The sequence below is a fragment of the Argentina silus genome (assembly GCF_951799395.1).
Source record: "Argentina silus genome assembly, chromosome: 14".
NCBI classification, from domain to species: domain Eukaryota; kingdom Metazoa; phylum Chordata; class Actinopteri; order Argentiniformes; family Argentinidae; genus Argentina; species Argentina silus.
In genome coordinates this window covers 19,305,081-19,328,842 of record NC_139668.1, presented here as the reverse complement: position 1 = coordinate 19,328,842, position 23,762 = coordinate 19,305,081, and the positions used below count along the sequence as shown (strand labels likewise).

General features: G+C 43.2%; 1 protein-coding gene across 1 annotated transcript in view; it reads right to left on the bottom strand.

The window, feature by feature from the left end:
* LOC310815109 (low-density lipoprotein receptor-related protein 1B-like) overlaps positions 1 to 23,762 on the bottom strand; it is a gene marked incomplete at both ends in the record, with an annotated part of 106,031 nt that overhangs the window by 2,923 nt on the left and 79,346 nt on the right. Inside the window, 21 exons of the mRNA XM_083684741.1 lie at positions 2,792 to 2,896; positions 3,280 to 3,454; positions 4,132 to 4,293; positions 5,388 to 5,552; positions 6,066 to 6,191; positions 7,612 to 7,785; positions 9,304 to 9,420; positions 9,717 to 9,823; positions 9,930 to 10,153; positions 12,146 to 12,387; positions 12,608 to 12,727; positions 13,441 to 13,575; positions 13,891 to 14,031; positions 17,328 to 17,447; positions 17,632 to 17,754; positions 19,268 to 19,400; positions 19,859 to 19,965; positions 20,640 to 20,775; positions 21,067 to 21,173; positions 21,590 to 21,706; positions 23,422 to 23,541. Coding sequence (XP_083540867.1) covers positions 2,792 to 2,896; positions 3,280 to 3,454; positions 4,132 to 4,293; positions 5,388 to 5,552; positions 6,066 to 6,191; positions 7,612 to 7,785; positions 9,304 to 9,420; positions 9,717 to 9,823; positions 9,930 to 10,153; positions 12,146 to 12,387; positions 12,608 to 12,727; positions 13,441 to 13,575; positions 13,891 to 14,031; positions 17,328 to 17,447; positions 17,632 to 17,754; positions 19,268 to 19,400; positions 19,859 to 19,965; positions 20,640 to 20,775; positions 21,067 to 21,173; positions 21,590 to 21,706; positions 23,422 to 23,541 — 2,956 coding nt within the window. The remainder of the gene's footprint in view (positions 1 to 2,791; positions 2,897 to 3,279; positions 3,455 to 4,131; positions 4,294 to 5,387; positions 5,553 to 6,065; positions 6,192 to 7,611; positions 7,786 to 9,303; positions 9,421 to 9,716; positions 9,824 to 9,929; positions 10,154 to 12,145; positions 12,388 to 12,607; positions 12,728 to 13,440; positions 13,576 to 13,890; positions 14,032 to 17,327; positions 17,448 to 17,631; positions 17,755 to 19,267; positions 19,401 to 19,858; positions 19,966 to 20,639; positions 20,776 to 21,066; positions 21,174 to 21,589; positions 21,707 to 23,421; positions 23,542 to 23,762) is intronic.

Below are 23,762 nucleotides of genomic sequence, written 5' to 3'. Positions count from 1 at the left end.
TGAAGGTTGCCAATGGAAAACAGACAGGCAAGTACTTGTGACAGATGCAGACTGGACGCTGCTGGGATGTGAGACAGTGAGGGCTTCTCTCAGCATGGGAGGAGAGGGGAGGAGAGGAGAGGAGAGGGGAGGAGAGGGGAGGGAGGAGAGGGGAGGGGAGGGGGGGAGAGGGGAGGAGAGGGGAGGAGAGGGGAGGAGAGGGAGGAGAGGGGAGGAGAGGGGAGGAGAGGGAGGAGAGGGGAGGAGAGGGGAGGAGAGGGGAGGGAGGAGAGGGGAGGGGAGGAGAGGGGAGGAGAGGGGGGGAGAGGGGAGGAGAGGGGAGGAGAGGGAGGAGAGGGGAGGAGAGGGGAGGAGAGGGGAGGGGAGGAGAGGGGGGGAGAGGGGAGGAGAGGGGAGGAGAGGGGAGGAGAGGGAGGAGAGGGGAGGAGAGGGGAGGGAGGAGAGGGGAGGGGAGGGGGGGAGAGGGGAGGAGAGGGGAGGAGAGGGGAGGAGAGGGAGGAGAGGGGAGGAGAGGGGAGGAGAGGGGAGGGAGGAGAGGGGAGGGGAGGAGAGGGGAGGAGAGGGGGGGAGAGGGGAGGAGAGGGGAGGAGAGGGAGGAGAGGGGAGGAGAGGGGAGGAGAGGGGAGGAGAGGGGAGGGAGGAGAGGGGAGGGGAGGAGAGGGGAGGAGAGGGGGGGAGAGGGGAGGAGAGGGGAGGAGAGGGAGGAGAGGGGGGGAGAGGGAGGAGAGGAGAGGGGAGGGGAGGAGAGGGAGGAGAGGAGAGGAGAGGAGTGGAGAGGGGAGGAGAGGGGAGGAGAGGGGAGGGGAGGAGAGGGGAGGGGAGGAGAGGGAGGAGAGGGGGGGAGAGGGAGGAGAGGGGAGGAGAGGGGGTTAAAAGGCAGAGACCTACTTGCACTGGGGTTTGTCTAAGGCAGTTAACGTGCAAATCCCCTTATTCTGACAGTAGTAATCACACAGGTTGGACCGTTCATCACAGCGCTGGTTTTTGAACCCAGGCGTGCAGCTGCGGAAATCGTAGATAAGGGATCGTTGAGGAATACAAAGAGAAAACAGGTCGAGCACAACACATTCTCACACTCCACCAGCTTTGGCCATTGGAGGGTATATGGAGTATGAAATCTAACACGAGTAGAGTAGAGTCCCGGTGTTTCCATAGGATGTGTGTGATCAGGTGAGAAAGCCAACGACAGTATGGCAAACAATCCAATGTCAGACAATGTGTAAACAAAACAATCTCACAAAAGTACACAAAGGGATGCATATTATGTTGGCATCACTACAGTAGGAAGTGATAGGTTGACAATAAGGTCTATTTAGCATGGCGTCTTCTACACCCCAGTAACACTTTATATAACATTCACTTAGAAGACATTTATAAGCCATTAATAAATAATGAACTCACAATTAACAAACTACTATTCCAACTATATTAAATGCTTAGTCAATGATTAGTCGCTATACCATTGGAAATCGGTAGGTTTGATCTTCTCAGTAAGACATCAAAAAGCACACAGTGGAACATTCAAATGCTCCACTGACTAAGGGCAAAACACTGATTAAGGGCAGTGGTGGTTTCCCCCCCAGCGGTGTCCGGGCGTGTGGGTGGGGGTTGCCCTGCGCCAGTGGGAGAGTCGAGGCTGGGTCGGCCTTGGCCGATTTCAGGCCCTTCTTCCCTTTCGGTGGTGGGTGGGCTCTCGTGTTGCGGGGGTTTGGGTTGGCTGGGGCCTCCCAGTGCTGGCACACAGCCCAGTACCGCGCTGGCTCGGACGGTCGCGGTGTTGGCTCTGTGTGATTTTGGGCTCTTACTGCTGCCCCCGCTACCCCCATGATTTCCCTCTGGTGGGCCAGCCCGTGACAGAGTGGACCCGGTGTAAGCAGGCACTGGCGGTGTCCTTTAGATGTATTTTAGATGTCCCTTAGATGTGCCGGCGGCCTCAGGCCACCTGCTTTATTCTGATTCTCTCCTACTGTTTTAATGCATCAGATTTTCATTTTTCCACAGCCTCTAATCCTGTGTTTTCCTTTTTTAAACAACCAAGTCTATCTAAACATCCATGAACCTGTGGTTAATGATGCACAAATTATTTATCGGCAGCTAGAAAATGATTATAAAATGTTTAACAGTTTATTTATTTGTAAATAGTTATGAATATAGTTACTAATAATTTACTAAGCATTTAATAACATGTATAACTGTTGGAATTATTATTTGTTGAGTTAGTTAGTGAGTTCATTACTTAATGTTTCATAAATTAATGTTATTATGAAGTGTTAGCCTACCCCCTTGCTACAAAGAAGGACATAGAAATACAAGTACAAATAAAAACGCAACAAAGAGTAAAACTGAAAACATGTTTTCCAAGAGGGAAACTATCCAACTCAAAGTTGTTTTCTAAGACATATTCATACTGTTCACTAACTGCCTGTGGGGATCAGAACTAATAAGTAAAAACTAGAAACAAATGCAACACAAACGTTCCTCTGCTTGGATAGGATCGTATCTGAGAATCATCCCGAATCTAACCTTGCACAACAGAAAATGAAAAAAACAAACGCACGTTATTGAGACAAACACAGAAAGAAACCACTGAAGTAGCCTAGAGTAGAGTAGCAGATTTCTATTCCTCTGCCGTGGCGACCCTTTCAATAATTCATCTACACAAGTCTAGCCCAGTCTTCCACTTCTCATAACAAAATCACGATCAAAATGGCACTAATTGCGTCTGTGCTGTGTGAGACAATTAACAAAAAAATAAAAAAAGCACCATAATAAATGCTGAGTCGTCACTTACTGGCAGAACGGTAGCACGGTCTCAGAGTCGAGCTGACAGGTGCCACCGTTGTAGCAGTACCCGTCACACAACTGACAGCTGGCTGCCACTCTGCCACTGCTGCAGCTGGAAGGGAGACGCAAGGAGCAAGGAGCAGACAGTCCTCTGTCACAGACTAATGAGATTATGCATTATGCAGGTGTGGTGGCACCTAGCCCCCTCCACCACGTCAATTACTTCAATGACAAGTCAGAAAATACGTTGGCTTACAAAGAATCATATGACAATCTCAAAGCTCAACACAATAACGTCCTTTACCAGACCTGGGAGGAATAGGGATATTTGAAACATTTTGAGAGCTGTACTTGATTTAGCTTGCTGTACATACATACAACATTTTGAATTTACAAAAACACATTACTCTTGACATTGACCAACAAGACTCTTGTCTGTGAAGAGGAGCACGACAACAGTGATTGTTGTCAGTGATTAAACCAGATGATACTTACTTGCATGCCACGGATTCTGTCGCAAGGTCAACGATACATGGAGCTCCTCTGCATTGAAGACACTTATCCACTTCACATTTCATTCCCTCATATCTTGTTGGACACACACATTCAACATGACCCGTGCTAGACAGAGTACAAGCCTTCGAATTGGTACAGTAGTGATGGCACATATCTGGAACAAGTCAGAGAAAAAAAGAACAGCCTTTTATCATTATTCCTCCTTGCATCCCTCCTAAAGACCTCTTCATCCCACTGCCCCCCTGTACAAGTTTCTCTCCTGTTAATAATAAAATAAATAAATAAATAAATTAAAAAATCCTTATTCTAGCATTGTGACTGCCTATGGCCCCTGGTCTGAGCATTGATTACTTTATCTTATGATGACTGATGGATAGATAGATTGATTCACTTACTTAAACAAATGTATTTGTTCTAAGTCGCTTTGGATAAAGGCGTCTGCTAAATGCCATAAATATAAATCTAAATTATTCTTTTCAATCCTAAACATGTCCTTGTGTCCCCCTCACTGTACCTGTATATGGGAATTGGTCCTCAATATTGGCACTGCAGGACCAGTCTGTTTTTCTAATGTGTACTACAGCACTTGCAACTTAGTCTCCCTATCAAAATGCATATTTTGAAATGCCCTGTATATCCATCTACATTTAAATCAGGATCAAAGTCCTTGACTTTGAGGGGGTGAAGAATGTCGGAATACTCATTTAGAATAGAACACTCCATTGGAATTGATCAGTGGTGTTGCAGTGAATGTAGACCAACAACCACTGAATGAGACATACACAGATGAGACCGATATTGATTGGCCTGTAGTCTGAGGGCAGGACTCACGGTAGAGACACCGGTCCCCGGTATACTCAGCCATACAACGACACACTGGCTGGTTCCCCATGCTGACGTCGCAGGTGCCTCCATTCAGGCAGTAGCTGTCACAGATCCTCTTCTCACAGACAGGCCCGGTGAATCCCACAGCACAGCGACATGTGGGCCTCCCTTCAGTACAGGGGAGACACATGTTCAAGCATAAAACCTGACTTCCCCCCTCCTAAAGGACCTAATGAATGCATGGCTGTGTTCCAAAAATGCGTTCTTCCTCTCTATCTAGATCGGATACCAAGTACGGATATGATAGACAGAGCGAAAGAACGCATGTGAATGTCTACCTCATAAACTATATATTACAAATACACAAATATTGGTTGGGAGTGGGACACAAGGGATGATAATGTTCTGTTGTGATGAGTCGTTGAGGTCACATGTTCTATTCCAGCTATCCCATTAGCAACAGTAATCCCTACATGGAGTCAGCTCCATAAGAAATCAGAACAGGGGCTTACACATACAAATCCAGTTGAGAATAATAATCAAATTGAGTCGAGAATCCCTAGTAAATTGTTCCAAGGTAAATAAATACAAAGCAGATGTGATTTCTCTCACAATTCATCTGAAATTCAAGACCCAAGCACATTCAAGTAGAAACATGTTTCTTCTGATACCATGAAGACCCCCAAGGATCGCTGCTCTCTAAAACAATCCTTTCTATTTATACTGGAGTGAGCTCAGTTAGTTTCACACATCTCTATTATTTATTTTCAAGGGGGCAGGAATAATAAAGCTATTCTTTTCTACCTGCTGTGCATTTGCTGAAAAAGAGGAGCTGAACATTGGACCTCTCTGTTATGTGTTTTAACAACTGTTGAAATATGAATACCACTGCCACACAGCGTGTCTTACATATTCATGATGATACACTTCTTGGCTAATGCGGCTTCTTCCATAGTGAGGCAACGTTTCTGATACATCTGTGGCCTACATATACAGTATCCGAGGTGAATTCAACCGAAATGTCCCTGCACTTTCCATCGGCTCCTTTCCAACTGCACATCTGATGTTTATGTACTGTCCTGTCAGCGGCAACATTGACAGATAAATAATTAGAGACAGACGATCAATGATGGTCCTGGAGTTATCACCGCGGAGCTGGCATTTATCTTTGCCCTGTACTCATTTGCAAGGGACAGGCATGAATGCTTCCCTCTGTCCCGGAAGTCCCTCGGGAGGAGTAGCACGGAGCAGAAGGAGCTCACCTAGAGGAGAGCCTGAACACGTGCCCCCGTTCTGACAGTAGTCTTTGCAGTGGTTGACTTCACACCGCTCCCCGGAGAAATTTGGCCAACAGTAACAGCGAGAGTCCCCCTTCTCGTTGGTTATGCATCGGCCTCCATTCTCACACGGGGGACGACACAGCTCTCCTGAAACACAGCGTAGAGCCACAGGCTAAAAACAGGCCTTGACAACCTTCAAGTGCTTCCATAACAGCATGGTAGCCTACCGTGTCTAACCAGTGGATTACTGGCTTCATCAAGATGCTGACCACATGAGCAGCAGTGTAACAGATACAGCCCCAGTTGGACTAGGGTTAGATGACAGTTGGACCAGGGTTAGATGACAGTTGGACCAGGGTTAGATGACAGTTGGACTAGGGTTAGATGACAGTTGGACCAGGGTTAGATGACAGTTGGACCAGGGTTAGATGACAGTTGGATTAGGGTTAGATGACAGTTGGACTAGGGTTAGATGACAGTTGGACCAGGGTTAGATGACAGTTGGACCAGGGGTAGATGACAGTTGGACCAGGGTTAGATGACAGTTGGACTAGGGTTAGATGACAGTTGGACTAGGGTTAGATGACAGTTGGACCAGGGTTAGATGACAGTTAGACCAGGGTTAGATGACAGTTGAGCAGGTTGACAGGCCCACGGTACCTGAGAGGTTGGTGTCACTGCAGGTTCTGTTGACCAGGGTCTTCCCCTCAGGGCAGGAGCAGCTGGCACCGGAGGGGTTGAGCAGACACAGGAAGTCACAGCCCATCCTGGGACACGGGTTGGACACTGGCAGGGCCAAAGGGACTTTATTAAGACTTACACTGCGGGGGATGGATGTTTTTAAAGTGCAGTATAAGAGGGTTGTGCAATCATGCAGTGTGCTAGATTCACTCTGGTTGATAGTGTCGGACTCCCACAGCTTTTCAATGGTCACTTGGTATAACGAAATTGAAATGTCATTTTGGATCATTCCACAAATAAAATTGCAAAGGAGTCATTCCATGTGAAATCAACAGATTGTTCAGAATTGTTTTCTGTAGTGAGAAACGGATGAGATAAGTATTTCTGCAACATTATTTTGTAGAAATATAGTTTAATCCACAAGAAATTAGCCAATATATTTTTTGGTTGTTGCCCCGTCCAATGATATGAGCACTCCGCTAAAATGTTCTTAAGCTCTCAATTAATAATACATAAAAAGGGTTCAGCAGTCAAAAGACGGATGGAGAGAGAAAGGGGGGGGGAGAGAGAGAGAGAGAGAGAGAGAGAGAGAGAGAGAGAGAGAGAGAGTGAGAGAGAGAGAGAGAGAGAGAGAGAGAGTGTGTGTGTGAGAAACTGGACTGGAGCCAATTTGCAGAGAGAAAGAGAGAGAGGGGAAACATCTCTAAACTTATCAGCCAGCCCCAGAAAGGTGGCGTCAGTGTTTTGATAGCTGTGCTCCACCAATTACTAAACTAGAGGACCGAGAGCTGAGACTTCACCACCTAATCCAGCCTTTTGCTAATGACATTAGCCTGCTTGGTCAGGGCAGGCAGATGTGACATTATGTGAAGAGCTAGAGCCCTATCTCTGGCCAGACTTTAGACACACAAACAACGGAGCAGCCCACTCTGGGACAAGCCGTGTACTCTGGCCTGAACCTGCAAAGAAAGGAGAGTCCACATCCAAAAGCACTCCCTTTGTTTGGATAATCAATGAGAAAATTCAGTGAACCAAGTCTCTTGCTGCAGAGTACACAAGCACACAGAATTGAGAGTGTGCACTAAAACACTCCCTCCACACACAGCATTGTCCACGGTGTTCTACTTAATGGGACAGTGAAGAATTTCTTCTTCTTTTTGCTCTACACTCCAAAGGATTTGAAATCAGACAATTACAATGAGGTTAAAGTAGAGATTCTTAGCTTTGCTTTTTTTTTCTGGTAAGTCAGGTGTGTTCCGTCACGTCATTTGTGCAAGAGAGCTGTCAATGTTGAGTGTTGATTCTAGGACTTGCGTTTGCCTTTGGAGTCTGTCAACATCTCTACTTTAACCTCACAGTACGGTAACTGTTTATTTCAAATCCAAACTTTTGGAGTGCAGAGCCAAAACAAGATACAATTGTTCACTGTGTCATTACTTATGCAGGGCATTGTATAACACCCTTTGAGATTGCACAATATTTTAATTTAAAAGAGAAGACAAAGGGAAGACAAGACGATTGTTACCATCTTGTTGTTTGAAGCGATGAAGAACCAGGATGACGGAGGCCTTGTCTATTCCCAACTGGAGCTGCTCCACCTGCAGTCTGCCATACTTATGAACCCGGAAAACATCATTCCTCATTCCTATCCCATAGATGTAGTCCTCAAAGATATCAATCCTCAAAGGTTGGAAAATACCTTGAGATAAAAAAGGTTGGTGACAGGAATAAGATGGATGCCTGTAAATGCTGCTAAAATCTCCCAGATTGCCTTTACTCTCGGCATACTGTACCATTCTTCACACCCTTTCACCGTGTTATGTGAAGGAGCAGAAATGGAACAGCCATTTTTTTCTCAGGTGACTTGACAAAGTGTTTTTTTTTCCCATTACTTTAAATGTACGGCATTTGATAAATAGCATCTAAAATAACTAAGCCTAGCTAAATAGCAAGACAAGAGTGACAAGAAAATAATGCCTTATGTATGTATTGTGTGATAGATTGTGGGGTTTCTGCCCTGCACTCAGAAATATACAGGGTGATTTCCAAAGAAAATTTAAAGCTGACGTACATGTGCATTTCTGTGTGCACTGGCTGTACCTAGGTGTTGAGAAGCTATTCTCAAAGACCTTTCTGTGCTGCACTTGTGTGCGGAGATGAGTGCAAAAAGATGGACTGTGACTTGGAAGAGGGGAAATCCAGGTCAGAAAACTTTACCTGAAATTAAATCACGCATTTGCTAGACTTAACAATTGAAAAAAAAATCAAAGTGGGACAATTGTTTTGTCATCAAAAGAGAAATTCTTAATTTCATTTAACGTCACGTCTTGGACTCTTTAGTTGATTATAGGCTTAACATGTTGTTTTGCTTTTAAGACGAACCTCCACCTCTGCTTCACTGCCGACTGTCTCAAAACCAAAATCTAATTTTACTGCATCGAAGATTGCTATAAAACATAACGGCGTAGATAATTAAACAAAATCTTAATCAAGCAGTTGATTGAGACAGTTGGCAATGGAGTGCATGGAAGCATTATTGTATTATACTTGATAAACCTCCCACACTTGCATATATTACGACTGAAATAGAGGAGCAGACTGAACATGTGACATAAATCAGCCGTTACAAATAGAAAAAAAACCTTATGTCACTTTTGAGTTGAGTGCCTTTCTTTTCACTCATGTCCTTCTTAGATTAACTAATGTATTTGTTGGAACTACTCACCAAATGATGACGATGACAGCAATAGGACTAATCAATTCTGACATTAAATATGTTTTTAGAAATTCACAGACAGAACTCTGGATGTAAGGACTGACAGTCTGTGGCATCGAATGGGAGCTGTAAACATACACTCACCGGCCAATTTATTGTTCTCATTATTGATTATTGATTATTGATTATCTCCCAGCTGTCTCCTCCCTTTGATTAACATGATCCATCCATATGGCAGGGCAATATATATATATATTGAAGCTATACAGTATATAATACATGAGTCATCTAGAAGCAATATTCTTCAAGAACCAATAATATCGATTTATAAATCCAAAAACCGCTTCACGAGTAACAGATTGTGGCTTCAAATTAAGCTCTTATTTGAGATCTCAACCACCTTTTCTAAGCTTTAAGTGAATAAGTGAATGACCCAATTAGATAAAACATTTAAAAAACAATGTGAGGGCATGCAAGTCTTGGGTATTAGTCAGTGCTCACCATGTGTACTGCTAACCGCCACCACAGAGTCAGACCCATCAAAGCGCACACTTCCAATCACAGACAGCTCTGTGTCCGCCCAGTACAAACGCTGGTTGAAATAATCTATTGCAAGTCCTATGAAGAAGGAAAAACAGGTCATCCTCTCCTTATGTTCAGTAATACAATACTAAATGTATCTAGTACTCTACATCAAAGGCAAAAAGGATATTTTATCAGATGTATACATTGTTTTCAGATGGGGAGCCAGTATGTGCATGACTGATTACCTGCTCAATGATCTACAATATGTTATGATCTACAGTAGTCCTTTCAAACCTAACGTCAGAAACATACAAGTACTGTAAACAGCTTTCTGATGTGATGGATGCTCACTGGATGGATGTACTGTTTTTTGTCACATAAGCACATACCACTAGGCCTTCTCAGGTTCTTCTCCAGTAAAATTCTACGCATAGAACCATCCATGGCTGCCTCCTCAATGTGAGAGTGGTCCCCTATCACTGTCCAGTACATCATCCTGGGACATGGAAAGAAGAGGGCAGAGGACAAAGCATTATGTTATGCAAAAGGACAAAACATAATTAGCAAAATGGTCAATGTACATGCAGGATATTTGAGCTCACCCTCGAGCTGGGTTAACTGTTATAGAACAAGGCTCCCCAGCAATGTCTGTTATCAGACGAATGCAGTTTGTTCCCCCAAGTTGGCCCACATTAATAGAGTATCTTAGCCTCCTCCAATGGGCACTGTAATAGCTGAACCAGTGCATCCTGGAGTGATCTGTCCAATAGATGTTCCCTGTTACCCAGTCTGCAGATATGTCCCTTGGCCTTCTGAAGTCAGGGCACTGCAAGGTAGAAAGAAATGGTTCACAGATTTACTGACATGGCTATACCTTCACACTCCTTACCTGGAAATGAATAGAAAAACTGTGTATGCATGGACACAGACGTGTAGGCATATGTAGACACGCACACACGCGCACACACGCACACACGCACACACACAGACACACAGACACACACACACACAGACACATACACACACAGACACACACACACAGTCTAAATCATTTCAGTTCAAGTGCCACAGTCCTCTTTGAAGTCACACAGAGAGCAGTCTTAAGGGGCCTTTCCCAATGCTCAAATCAAAGCAATTAACATCAGAGATATCCTGTGCCTTACACCTCCTATTCTACACAACAGTAGTTTAAAGACCATCAGTAACATCACACCTGTGTCTGCAGTTGTGGAATAACCAGAAATCATTTAATCTATAAAAGGAGGATTAAAGATACAGTACTTCAGTTAATTCCCCATGTTCTTCTTTTAGCTCCATACTCCAAAGGTTTGGATTTAAAATCAAACAATTACTATGAGGTTGAAGTAGATATCCTCAGTTATATTGGTTATCACCTTTTATGTAAAGTCACCCTATTTCACACTAACAAGTAATGGGACAGATTCATATAATTTTCAAATTAAGCACTCATGTTTAGTATTTGGTTGAGAATCCTTTGCATGCAATAACTGCCTGAAGTCTGTGACCCATTGATCCCACCAGACGCTGGGTATCTTCCTTTGTGATGCTCTGCCAGGCCTGTACTGCAGTCATCTTCAGGTGTTATTTGTTTCTTTCAGAACCATCATCAGGAAATGAAATGCATGTTCAATTGGATTTAAATTGAATATTGACTTAGCCAGTCTTTCCACTTTCTGGCCATGATTTTTTTTTTTAGTTGCTATGGCAGATGAGTTGCTATGGCAGCATGTTTTGTGTTATTGTCTTACTGTATGATCTTACTTCCAAAGAATTTGGAGCTTGCTTGCACTCGAGCAGACAAGATGTTTCTGTACACTTTTCATACATTCTGCTGCTGCCGTCAGTTACATCATCAATTGAGACAAGTTAGCCAGTTCAAGTGGCAGCTATACATGGCCAAACCATAACACCCCCTCCACCATGTTTCACAGATGAGGTAGTATGCTGTACATCTTGGGCATATCCTTTTTTCTCCAATCTTTCCACTTACAGCCTGAACTAATGTAAGCTTCATTTTGCACCTTTCATTGAAGCATCTGCAGTTTGGCTGGTGACATACTCTGTGGATGGTAGTCTCTGACACATTCACGCCTATCTGCTACACGCCTACCTGATCTGTGGGACAGTTATTTGGGGGTTTTATGGTGAGCGGTCATCCACTGTAGAAGTCTTCCTAGGCCTATCAGCCCGTTTGCGATTGCTGAGCTCACCAGTGCTTTTTATTTTATTTTGAATGATGTTCAAAAATGTTGATTTTGGTAAGTCTAAGGTTTTGGATATTTTTCAGATATTTTTCTGAGATTTCAGCCTCATAATGGCTTCCCTGACTTTCATTGACGTCTCTTTGGTCCTCATGTTGACAGACATCAATAGCAGACTCCAAAGGCAAACGCAAAGCCTAGAATCAATACTAGACATTGAGAGCTCTCTTATGACAGCACAAATGCTATGACGGAACACACCTGACGAACCAGAAACATCTGTCAAGCTAATTGTCCCATCACTGTCGGGGACCCTGAAATAAGGGGACTACGCATAAAAACTGTTGCAATTTCTGAATGGTGAAACCAATATATACAAAAATACCATCAAATGAATGTGGATAATGTCTACTTTAAACCAATAGTGATGGTTTGATTTCTAATACAAACTTTTGGAGTGAAAAATGCTTCACTTTCCCATTACTTACGCAGGGCACTGTACTTAATCTTCAATAGGCAATATACTTCTCATGGTTCCTCTCAAAGTAGGACTGTGTTTGACCCTCCAACCCCAACCCACACAATTCTTTACTCACTATGATTCCGCTATTTGATTGAGTCTGACTTCTGTCAAGAATGTCTTTGTAAAAGATTCCACCTGGATTAAACTGTGTAGCCCACACAAACTTGTGTTGGTGAAAGACAGCATCCATCCCAATGATGCGGGCACTGTCTTCAATGCGAGCATGCACTTTCAGTCCATGGCTCTGCTTAAATGGATACACAAAACCTCTGATTTCAGTGTCATTAGCGATGTAGAGTACTTGATCCTCTGGTCCTGTCCGTTGAGTCATAAAAATACAAAAACAAAACAAACATCAATTAAAAAGATTGTACATTCAATTTGGCTTAACATACCGCAGTACATTAGTCACACACAATGCAACATCAATGACATGACAATGCTGTGATTAAAATGAAAAAATAGCAAAACGGTCGCAAAATTATCGATCAGTTCACAAAATAGGTATTTTTAATAATGATAAAAGAGAGTCTACCTTTGGTTATACATTCTCCATCAATTTCTTTGAAATTACGATCACATGTGCATTTGAACGATCCCTTCGTATTCGTGCAGTAATGAGAGCACATGCCAAACTGAAGACACTCGTTGATCTCTGAGGAAGAACGAACAAAACAACTATTAGTGTCCTCCACTCAGTCACACAGCACGCGGGCCTGTCGAGTGTCAACAAACACATATTACTCTTATGAACAAGATTATTCCCCCGAGCTCCAAATAATCAAATCTGATTAGATTTGTATCAACATTTTGACTGCACATTATTATAACAGTACTTTGTTTATGCTTCATTCAGACGGCGGTGAAAGAGAGGGGGGTACAGAGGAGGGCGGAGACACACAAACAAACCGTGTTTATTTGCCAATCAATCATCAATCAATCAATCAATCAATCAATCAATCAATCAATCATTGTTTGTAATGTGGTGTTTCTGCACCACCCCCCCCCTCCCCCCCGGGACCATAACACTGAAAAAAGTATGCACTTACTGCAATGTAAGCCGCTTTGGAGACAAACGTCAGCTCAATGGCGTATATTGCTAAAGAATGCTGTCTGAATGCTGTAACGTCCTGTTTCTTAGTTTGTTTGTGTTTATATATAAACCCAGTGGCCCATAACGTGCCCCTGTGACATTTGGCCCTAACATCACACTTGACAAACACTTTCTTCACCTTTTCAGTGCTGCCTGCATGCATTCACTCCACCTTAATGGAAACTTTCCCCTTGAAAGATACACATCGTTGAATGGAAAAGAAACATTTCTTAGGAATGAAAATGGAAGGCAGCATACCCAGGCCCTCACAATACCTTCGCACTGTCTGTTCTTTAGATTCCTCTGAAAGCCCGGCTTGCATTGACAAAGTGGATCCACTCTCGTAAGATTGCAGACTGCGTCATCTCCACACAGGTTCACCCTCCCCCTGCATCCTTCTTCCTTGGAGACTAAGAATATGGGAGACCACAACAGAAATATACAGGATATGTAGCATAAACACTTGAGTAGAAGAAACCATCTATATTCTTTTGAAGCGCTAGGTTAGTAAATGATAAGAGTAACTTCCTTGAGTGCACAGATGTGATGAAAGAGAAAGGGAGATCAAGAGAGAGACACACACACACACACGCACGCACGCACGCACGCACGCACGCACGCACGCACGCACGCACGCACGCACGCACGCACGCACGCACACACACACACACACACACACACACACACACACACACAGACAGAGAGCACCTTGGAGGCCCACTTACCACCTTTACAGTCCTGCTCATCCGAGCCCCCATCTCCACAGTCATCAAAGAGGTCACACTGCAGCTCCGTGGGGATGCAGCGATGGTTACTGCAGGCAAACTCAGCCTTCCCACAGGATCTGGGTGGCCTCACTGCGTCACCTAATCCAGGACAAGGCCATGGGCGGCGCAGGCAGGTTAGAACACCAGGAGCCAGACTGCTATTTCCAGAGCGGTGGAAGTATTTACAGCAGAGCCAAAGCTAGAATGATGAATATGGTTGTAACCTTGTTTTGATGACCTGTACTCCAGTGTTTTGGTGGGGGGCATTCTAACTTTAACATATCCCTTCAGGTAGGCGATGCTTTACAGCAGATTAGATTAGATTCAACTTTATTGTCATTGCACAGAGTACAAGTACTGTGACAACGAAATGTAGTTTGGCATCTAACCAGTGCAAATAGTGGCATAGTGCAAAAGACATGAAATTGTAGACAGTGCATGGTATTACAGTGTGAGGTATTACAGTATAAGGTAGTGACTTACAGTAGATTTTATGTTCTCATAACTCAAGTTTTCAAGAGTTATTTTCAGTTCTCAAGTTTTATTCTCCTCATAAGTAAATAACTTTTTATCTATCTATCTATCTATCTATCTATCTATCTATCTATCTATCTATCTGTCTGTCTGTCTGTCTGTCTGTCTGTCTGTCTGTCTGTCTGTCTGTCTGTCTGTCTGTCTGTCTGTCTGTCTGTCTGTCTATCTATCTATCAATCTATCTATCTATCTATCTATCTATCTATCTATCTATCTATCTATCTATCTATCTATCTATCTATCTATCTATCTATCTATCTATAGGCCACATACTGCGAGTGTATATATTTATATTATATATATTATATTATATATTATTGATGGAAATATAACAACATGTACAAATTAAAATGATAATTTCTTCTTAGTTTTTCAATAACAACAATCAGAAACAATGTATTACAAACAATTATAATAAACAACAACAACAATAGTACTACTACTACTAATAACAATGATAATATTAATAATTAAAGCTGCAAGCAGCGATTAAAAGGGTCTAAGCCTCATGGCAAGGTCATGGGATCAAACAACTGTCTGAGAATGGTCAAGGGAGAGCCTTAAAGATGTCTACCAGGTGTATAGCAACAGGTTAGCCCGTCTTTGATTTATCAGCTTTTATGTGTTTTGCGTGAATGCGTAAATGCCCTTTTAATCTGTATGTTAAAGGATTACTTCACGAGTAATGGTTTTGGACCCCATCGACTTGCACTAGCTTTACTAGTAAATGCTACAGAGAGGCTACTCCTGTTTTGCCAAGAAACAAAACACTGGTGTGAAAAGTGAGTGAATTGATTGTCTGCTCTTTTCTATCAGTGTCACACATATAAGGCCAGCGGGTGTGGAGGGGCGGGGGGGAGACAGGCAGGGGAGACCCTCCTCTCTCTACCTAACATGGACTCAGGCAGGCAGGCGTGAATCACCAAGGCTTTGCGTTGTCACTACTCCGAACTTCAAAACAAACATAACTTTAAAAAAGCAAATGAAATAAAGTATCATGAGAATTATACATATCAATGTCTGCAGCAGGCAAGGAGGTAAGTACTGTTTGGGAGGGAAGTACTGGGTGGGAGACAGAGCTTGAGGTAATTATGAGTTGAGAGGGAAGATTGGGGCCGGGGGGAGGTAACGGCAGGGAGTTGGCTGTTTGTTGTTCCATTTCTCTGTCAATAATGCATTTCCAATCTGTGTCAAATTGTGGGTCATAGGGACATGAGTGTACACTTTGCAGATGATTTTGAAATAAAATGGCTTTTTCTTCGTTATTTGCTATGAGCGGTGTGACTATGAGTTGCCCAGAGCAGGTACAGCATGGTGTTGTGTCCGTTCGTGCTCCAGATCTTTTGCCAGAAGGTGTGAGGATTTGTGTCGTTGTCCAGTTGATGGTAAGTTAATGTTTAATTTGTCTCTGAAGATGGTTGACCTCTTTCTTGAGTTCTGGTGTCCTGTTCATAATAAACTCTCTCCTCTTCCTTTTAGTTTTGATGAGGTGAAGGAGGTGTGAGGGGGGGAGGGAAGGGGGGTATAGAGCTGACGGTTGGGATGCTCTCTTCTCTGGCTTGAGTGAGGATATGTCCAGTGTTCACGGCCATCTGGTCTAAATCCTGGGGTTGTTCTTGTGTCTCTGTTATCATTCTGGTTTTAATTCTTACACAATTTCTGTATTCTTCCCAGTTGGTTTTCTTGTAGTTGTATTTTTACTTTACAGGGATTTTCTGTGGATGGAGGGAGAAGAATGCCAAGACAGGGAAGTGCCGAAATCATGCCTATATCAAGGCTCACATAAAAGATGAGTAGTTTACTTGCCAGGCCCAGGGAGCAGAAGATGAGGTCAAGGAATAAGGCAACTCATGGTATTTGCCTCCCTCTTCTTGCCACTTGGTGATATGACCCGAATTCAACCAACTCCATTGAAGAAACAATTATTTGATGTGAATAACACCAAACTTTCTTCAGGGTGACCTCCATGACGCCCATGTCAACTTTCATGTGAATTGAACAAAGTGACCTGTATTTAGAACTGTTTCAATAGGGCTATATGAAATTGGAAGTTTGAGTAGCCTGCCATTCAGTCATTTCTTGACGGATCGCTACCGAAATCGGTACAGGTCTCCAGAGGTACAGGTCTTCAGAGTGATGTCCTTGATGGCCGAAAATCCATCATGTCGGACGTTATGGGTCCTACATGCAAATTTGTTCCTTGTGAGCAGAGGGACCAGTATACTGAATGTCATGACTCTAATGCAAACGGGGTGGGAAAGTTGAATCTTAGACGTGCTTATTACAGCTATATTTTACAGCCACCGACTGTACAGGCCACTGGGAGCCATTTGTGGTTTTCGGAGGAGCAGTTACCATGATAGAGTTTCAGCCTTTCTGACTTAAACCCCTAATAAGAACCCCTACAATTACAATAGAGTTTCAGCCTTTCTGACTTAAAGCCCTAATAAGAACCTTACATGTACCGTACATGTTTGTGGTTGTTTGGGGCTGTCTGTGTTTTTTTTTGTTTTTTTTTGGGGTACCTGTTTGTAGTTGTATAGGGTTGTCTGTGATTGTTTTTTTTTTTGGGGGGTACCTGTTTGTAGTTGTATAGGGTTGTCTGTGATTGTTTGGGGTTTTTTGGGGTACCTGTTTGTAGTTGTATAGGGTTGTCTGTGGTTGTTGGTGGTTGTTTGGGGTTGTTTATGGTTGTTCGGGGTACTTTTGGGTACCTGTTTGTGGTTGTCTGTAGTTGTTTTTGGTTGTTTGTGGGGATTAGTAGGACCCAATTCACCCCTCTGTGTGATGTACAAGGTATTTGTGATCATCTGAGTGGGACTTTGGCATACATGATTTTCACAGGGCAAAGGGCTCACCACAGTCCTCCTCATCAGAGTTGTCCCCACAGTCGTCCACCTTGTTGCACACCTGCTCTGAGCGCAGACAAGCCCTGTCGTTCCTACAGCGGTGCGGTCTTATTGATGGACAGGGCAATTTGGCTGTAGTTTGAAATACAAAGCATAGGAGAAAAAACAAAACTAGCTACACATTCCATAATCAATGGAATTTACATATACTTCATACAGGGGTTGATAGCAGTCGTTAAAATGATACAAAATACAAATAAGTTCATTCCATATTGAAATCTAATGACTGAAACGAATAGGAAGAATCTTCTCGTACCACACATGTCAGAGTCTTCATCTGAGTTGTCTCCACAATCATCTTCTCCATCACACACCCAGACATACAGCTTACATAGTGTGTTGTTACAAATGTACTCATCTGGAAGACAAGAGTGCACCCCTGCCCGAAAGAGAATAGGAAACACAAAACATTTGAGACACCTCACTTTTTTCCCCATATTAATACAATTCGTAGTTTATCAATAGTTACCATGCTGCTATCAACGCTGAGGTTGTGGGTTCGATTCCCACTGGGACCATATATATTGAAAAATATATGTACTCACTGCAATGTAAGTCGCTTTGGATAAAAGCATCAGCTAAATGGCATATATTATATATATATATATATATATATAATTATTACATTATGTTTGCTAGAAGAACATTAATTGGACAACAGCTCACAGGTTTCCCAGATTTCCATAGATGGAATGAGAATGCAGCCCTGGAGCCCTTGAAAGGTGTTACCTTCAACAGCTTTATGACAGTTACATCATTAGCATATTCTGATATGAATATAATAATATACATTTAGCTGAGGCTTTCATCCAAAGCGACTTACATCACACTGAGTACATCCATTATTCAGTATATATGGTCCCAGCTGGAATCAAACCCCCAACCTAAGCATTGTTAGCACCATGCTCTACCAACTGAGCCTTGCATCTACTAACCACTACAGAACAACAGCACACCGCCACCCAGGTGACAGGCTCTCTACTTTATTCCAAAGTGGAAAGGAGACATTTTGGCAGGATTCCTCGGGGAGCTCCTCTCAGTATACAAAGGGACAGCTGTGACTTTACTGATTGCTATTGTACTAGAGCCCACTTTCCTCCCTCCTCAGCTTCCCCTTTCTATAACAAAACAGTAAGCACTCTTGGCCAAGGCAGATTTCACTGGGCATTAATGAAAAACATAACAGTGAAGTGGATAATACGTGATACAAGTTGTAACGACCATGGTCCTCTGTGGCTCAGTCGGTAGAGCATGGTGCTAACAACGCTTAGGTTGTGGGTTTGATTCCCATTGGGACCATATATACTGAAATGTATGCACTCACTGCAATGTAAGTTGCTTTGGATAAAAGTGTCAGCTAAATGGCATAAATACATATATAATATAAAGACCATGCGAACTGCAGCACAGTGATAATGCAGGGTCTAAAGTAATTACAGCACATTGCAAATGATCATCCATCATTTTCAACGTGCAGTGAGGACAAATCATTTTGTAAGAAGCGCCCTACGTTAATATAACAGAGTTTGGTATGAATTTGGCTTAAAGGGTTTGGTGTGTCTTTTGTATTTCATGAATCTTCTGTAAGTGTCTATTCATGATCCTACTTTGATTAATATCTGTGAACTCTGTTGATAGTGTCTGAGTCTGAGTAAGTGTCTGAGTAAGTGAGTGAGTGTCTTAGTTGAAAAAAGAAACATTCCCTTTTTCATCAAATTGATTTTGGAAACCGCAGAAATGTAATTCTCATGATAAAAGATCAAAGGCATTTTCACAACATGACCAGACAGCCTAGGGCGAGTATTTCATTACCTAATCCTGGTCTTCAGACAACCTGGGGCGAAAGAGAGGCAATGCGTATCTGAAATGAAACCCCAAGGTTCCAGACTCACCCTGGAGACAGCCGGCCTCGTCGCTGTGGTCCACACAGTCTGCCACGCCATCACAACGCCAGCGACTGGGGACGCAGTAGGCCCGGTTCTGGCACAGGAACTCTTCCTCTCTGCACTCTCGCACACAGTCTTCCTGTTGTGCAAGTGAAATTGCTTTTATATAATTCATGAAGGATCAATGCAAGTCACTTGCTTTAGAAAACAGCCTTTTTCTTGTTTGACTTTAAATTACCACCCAAAGGTGTCTAAAAGTCCACTGAGGTAATTGTCATATGAGGATGTTTTACAACTGCCGAATACAATGTGCAGATCTGCTCAACTGATATATCAGAATGTATTGTTATACCACCTTTTATTGGTAGATTTCATGAAATATGGAGAACTATTAAATAAAAGAGATGGTCCACAGGCACAAGGCTGTGCATAAAGAGGTGAAGGCCTAATGTTTAATTATCTGAAGTCCATGACCTGAGCTGCAGATATACCAATTATCCTTTGATTGACATAAAAGTAATCCTGTGTGAGCACCAAGCACAACTAATGAGGATCGGGGGAACACATGGAAAGGCTTTATCAAAGAGAACCACTCACTTCATCCGATCCATCTGCGCAATCACTCTGGCCATCACACCTCAGACTGGCCGACACGCAGCCCCCACTGGCGCAGACATACTCACTCAGAGAGCAGGAGGGAACGACTGTGAAATATAGATAATGTGTGCCTTTCACCAGAAATACACATGAAACGCTCCAGTCCAAAGACACATGGTGAAGAAGCAGATAAGGAACTGCTTCAGTGAGCTTCTCCTGAGTGAAAGTGGAAGTTTATTTTGGAGCACTTTTGATCTCTGGGCTCGCTATGGATGGGGGGAAAGCTTTTAAATGCATCTCAATATGTAGCCTCTCCAATTTAGAGAATTCACAGTGCAGCCAAAGGTTTTCAGGTACTCTCTCCACTGTAAGTGCTCAAATATTCAAGAAGAGATACTGTGTGTGAAAAGACATCCATGAGATGACTCATTTGAATTTCACATCTCTTGTGAGCAGATGGAGGGAAAAAGCCATGTCGCAGAAACTGAAGCATCTGCTGGGGTTAGAAGGGCCTTTTTACAGCTATTTTGCCTCTCCGTTTCTCTACAGAACTCGATTTCATAAAATAAACCACAGAAAACTCAGTAACTTCTACCACCCATCACACTGTCGCTCCAAAACAACCAATGGCTATTGTTACCAGCTGCCAATGCAACATCAGGATGCTTCGCAAGCCAGATATATTGTATTTGCTTTGGCAATGTAACAGAATTGCTAATTTGTGTTTTAAGTGTTTTTGTTTTTATCTTCAGCTGTTTGGACGCTAGCTCATAGCTCATACCAGTGTTCTGGCAGTTTCTCTCATCCTCCCCCATCTTACAGTCCTCCTGTCCGTCACAGAGCCACTTGCGTGAGATGCAGAGGTTATTTAGACACCGGAAGTGGTCCTCCGAGCAGGAGTGCGTCTCACAGCCTTTCTGTGGGGACAAAGAATAAACCCTCTTATCCACTGGCCTCATCTAAGCTGATCTACTGCATTAAGTACTGTCACCCGCTATTCATACGGCATAGCACTCTAAAACAGCATCATGTTACTCTGGACCAAAAGAAAAAGACTAAGACAGAGGTCAGAGGTGACGTATAGATGCTACAGGTACGACTGTATGTTTGTCTAAAGGTATCCGAGAGCAATGAGCACGACCCAGTGACCCTAACCCTAACCCTAACCCTAACCATAACCCTGGAACAAAGGCTTTCACTGTACATACCTCATCTGAGTTATCAGCACAGTCCTGGTCGCCATCACAACGAAAGCGAGCTGAGATGCACTCTCCGTTGGCACACACAAAGTCCTTGGAGTTGCAGGTCACAAGCTCTAAGACGGTCGGGGATGAGGCAGACGACAGTGTGACTTTAGAGTTGAGAGCCAGCCACCCATCCCCCACCCCCCAGCCCCCACCACCCATCCCCCACCCCCCAGCCCCCACCACCCATCCCCCACCCCCCAGGTTAGAATCTGTAATGATCTGCACAGGTAGCTTCACATCAGAGTGATCTGCATAGAGAGCTTCACATCACTATTGTTTTACATTTAGAAGACACTTTTATCCAAAGCGACTTAAAACAAAAAGTACATTTGTCTGAAGTAAGTGAATCATCAGCCATCATAAGAAAAGAATCTATGCTAAGACCAGGGGCCATTGGCAGTCACAATGCTAGAATCTGATCCGCATAGGGAGCTTCACATCACAATGATCTGCATAGGGAGCTTCACATTACAGTGTGACTCACTGCAGTTCTCCTCGTCTGAGTTGTCTCCACAGTCACTCTGGCTGTCACATCTCCAGTGGTCTGGGATACAGTTGTTGTTCTTACAACGGAACTCGTGAGGCCCACAGGTCTTCTCATCTAGTCAACAACAGAACAAACAAAGACAAAACAGCCAAACAGCGTGTCTGAAAATCTATTCAAATGACAGTTTCGCAGTCATGACCCTAACCCTAACCCTAACCCTAACCCTAACCCTAACCCTCCTTTACAGAGAGTTTTGTCTCACATTAGACATCTATCTAGTGAGAGATATTCTAACATTTTGGCACGTAACCCAGACATTCAATCCAGTCCAAAATCCAGAAGGAAGCATTTGGAAAGTATAGCTTTTCTAGTAACCCTTAAAATCACATCCTGATTATCCCATCTCTACATGGAATCCTAACACTGGAAACCACCAATGAAATGTCCTCTTATCTCACTGTCACTTTTAATCCACCTATCAGGAGGAGCGATAAATACATAATGCGTTATTAATTGACAACCACAATTTGGGCACTGATTCCAAGACTCAGTATGACGTGAACAGAATTCTAATTTGGACAGAGACGCTACAGGAGAACAATGAACTCCTCCCCTGCCTGGAGCCGGATAATGACTGCACAATCAACCTTTTTATTTTTTTTGCGTGGCAGTTTTAGAGTTATATTTTTAATTGTAATGAATAGAGACAGTGAATATAGACAGGAAAGCAAGGAGGAGAGGGTATGTCAGCAGGATTCCAACCCATGCCGACATGGGCGTATGTGTGCACAGCACGCCATAATGCTAGACCACTCGACCACCCCAGGACACAACCAAACTCATTTTAATGAGTCATACAACAATGATGTGAATATGCATTGTGTTGAGGACCTTTTGTTTCCTCAGACTTCCGAAAGCCTCCTTTCACATTCTTCACAAAAAAAGGAAACTGTAAATTGCCTTATTACCCTCATAGGTATGAGTAATGACTGCATGATTTCATCTAATAGAGCCCGATTCATTTAAATAATAATGTACCACTGAACTGCACCCTTGGAAAACATGTCTCCTTTAAATAGTACAGCTAAATCCTCCTCAATGTAAATAATTTAAGAAGACTGTAAGATAGGACATACAGTACCCATGTATTTACTTCAGAGTCCATATTAATAGAGGAAGTCAGAGTTAGACTTTAACCTCATCCAGTGAATCAGTGATGCTGGGATTTAGTGGTGCTTTTACGACCATACCAAACGCAGTCAGCATTAATGAGGGCGTCACTGGTAAAACATTTAGTAAACGTTCGAATAACGTTATCACATTCAATTTGCTCCTCAAACAGGCTTTGTAATCCACTGTGACTTTACTGGACCACCCTGGACATATTCAGCTGCCTCAGCTGTTTTTCGTCCTGGGAAAGCGAGATCATCATTTCTCCACAACAATAGCTGCTCGGCAGTTCCACTCTGATTGTAAAGTATTTCTAAGAACCGTTTTGCCGCATTAAATGACGGCACGTGGCTGATAATGTTCTCACGGATTCGATACAGTCCTAAATGCTCAATCTTCTTTATGCTAAATGCCAGCACGGTGGCACATTCGATCATCTCAGCCATATAAACGATTAGCGATTTCCACAGAGTGGAACCAGAAATGGGGGAAGGACAGAGAGACTGATGGTACATTCCCAGCAAATTATCCACCATTTTATTATAGCTTAAGAACTCTGAACAAAATGAACATCAACCACATACCGTGTTTGAGCAATAGCCTATTACACAACACGGCCGTGGTCGTGCTCATAATTGAAATAGCATTGTTGAACTCACCACAGCTGGCTTCGTCTGAGCCGTCAGCACAGTCTGGATCCTCATCACACACCCACAGCTTGGAGATGCAGTGCAAGGTAGTCTTGCATTGAAATTGGTTCGAAGAGCACGTGCTGTCAGCTGGATACGAAAACACAGGAGAAAGAGTGCAAAGTAAGTCAACAACGAGGTCTGAGATGGACAGAGACGTGGTCACTGCGGTGTATAGAACTGGAATTGTGCAGTCAAATAGCGCTAATATCGCGTCCTTAAACAAGATAAAGACGTACAAAAATAAAAGCCTGCAGTTGTTTGAGTTTATTTTCCTGGTTCGGCTGAGCTGTATTGTTGGACACCTGAAA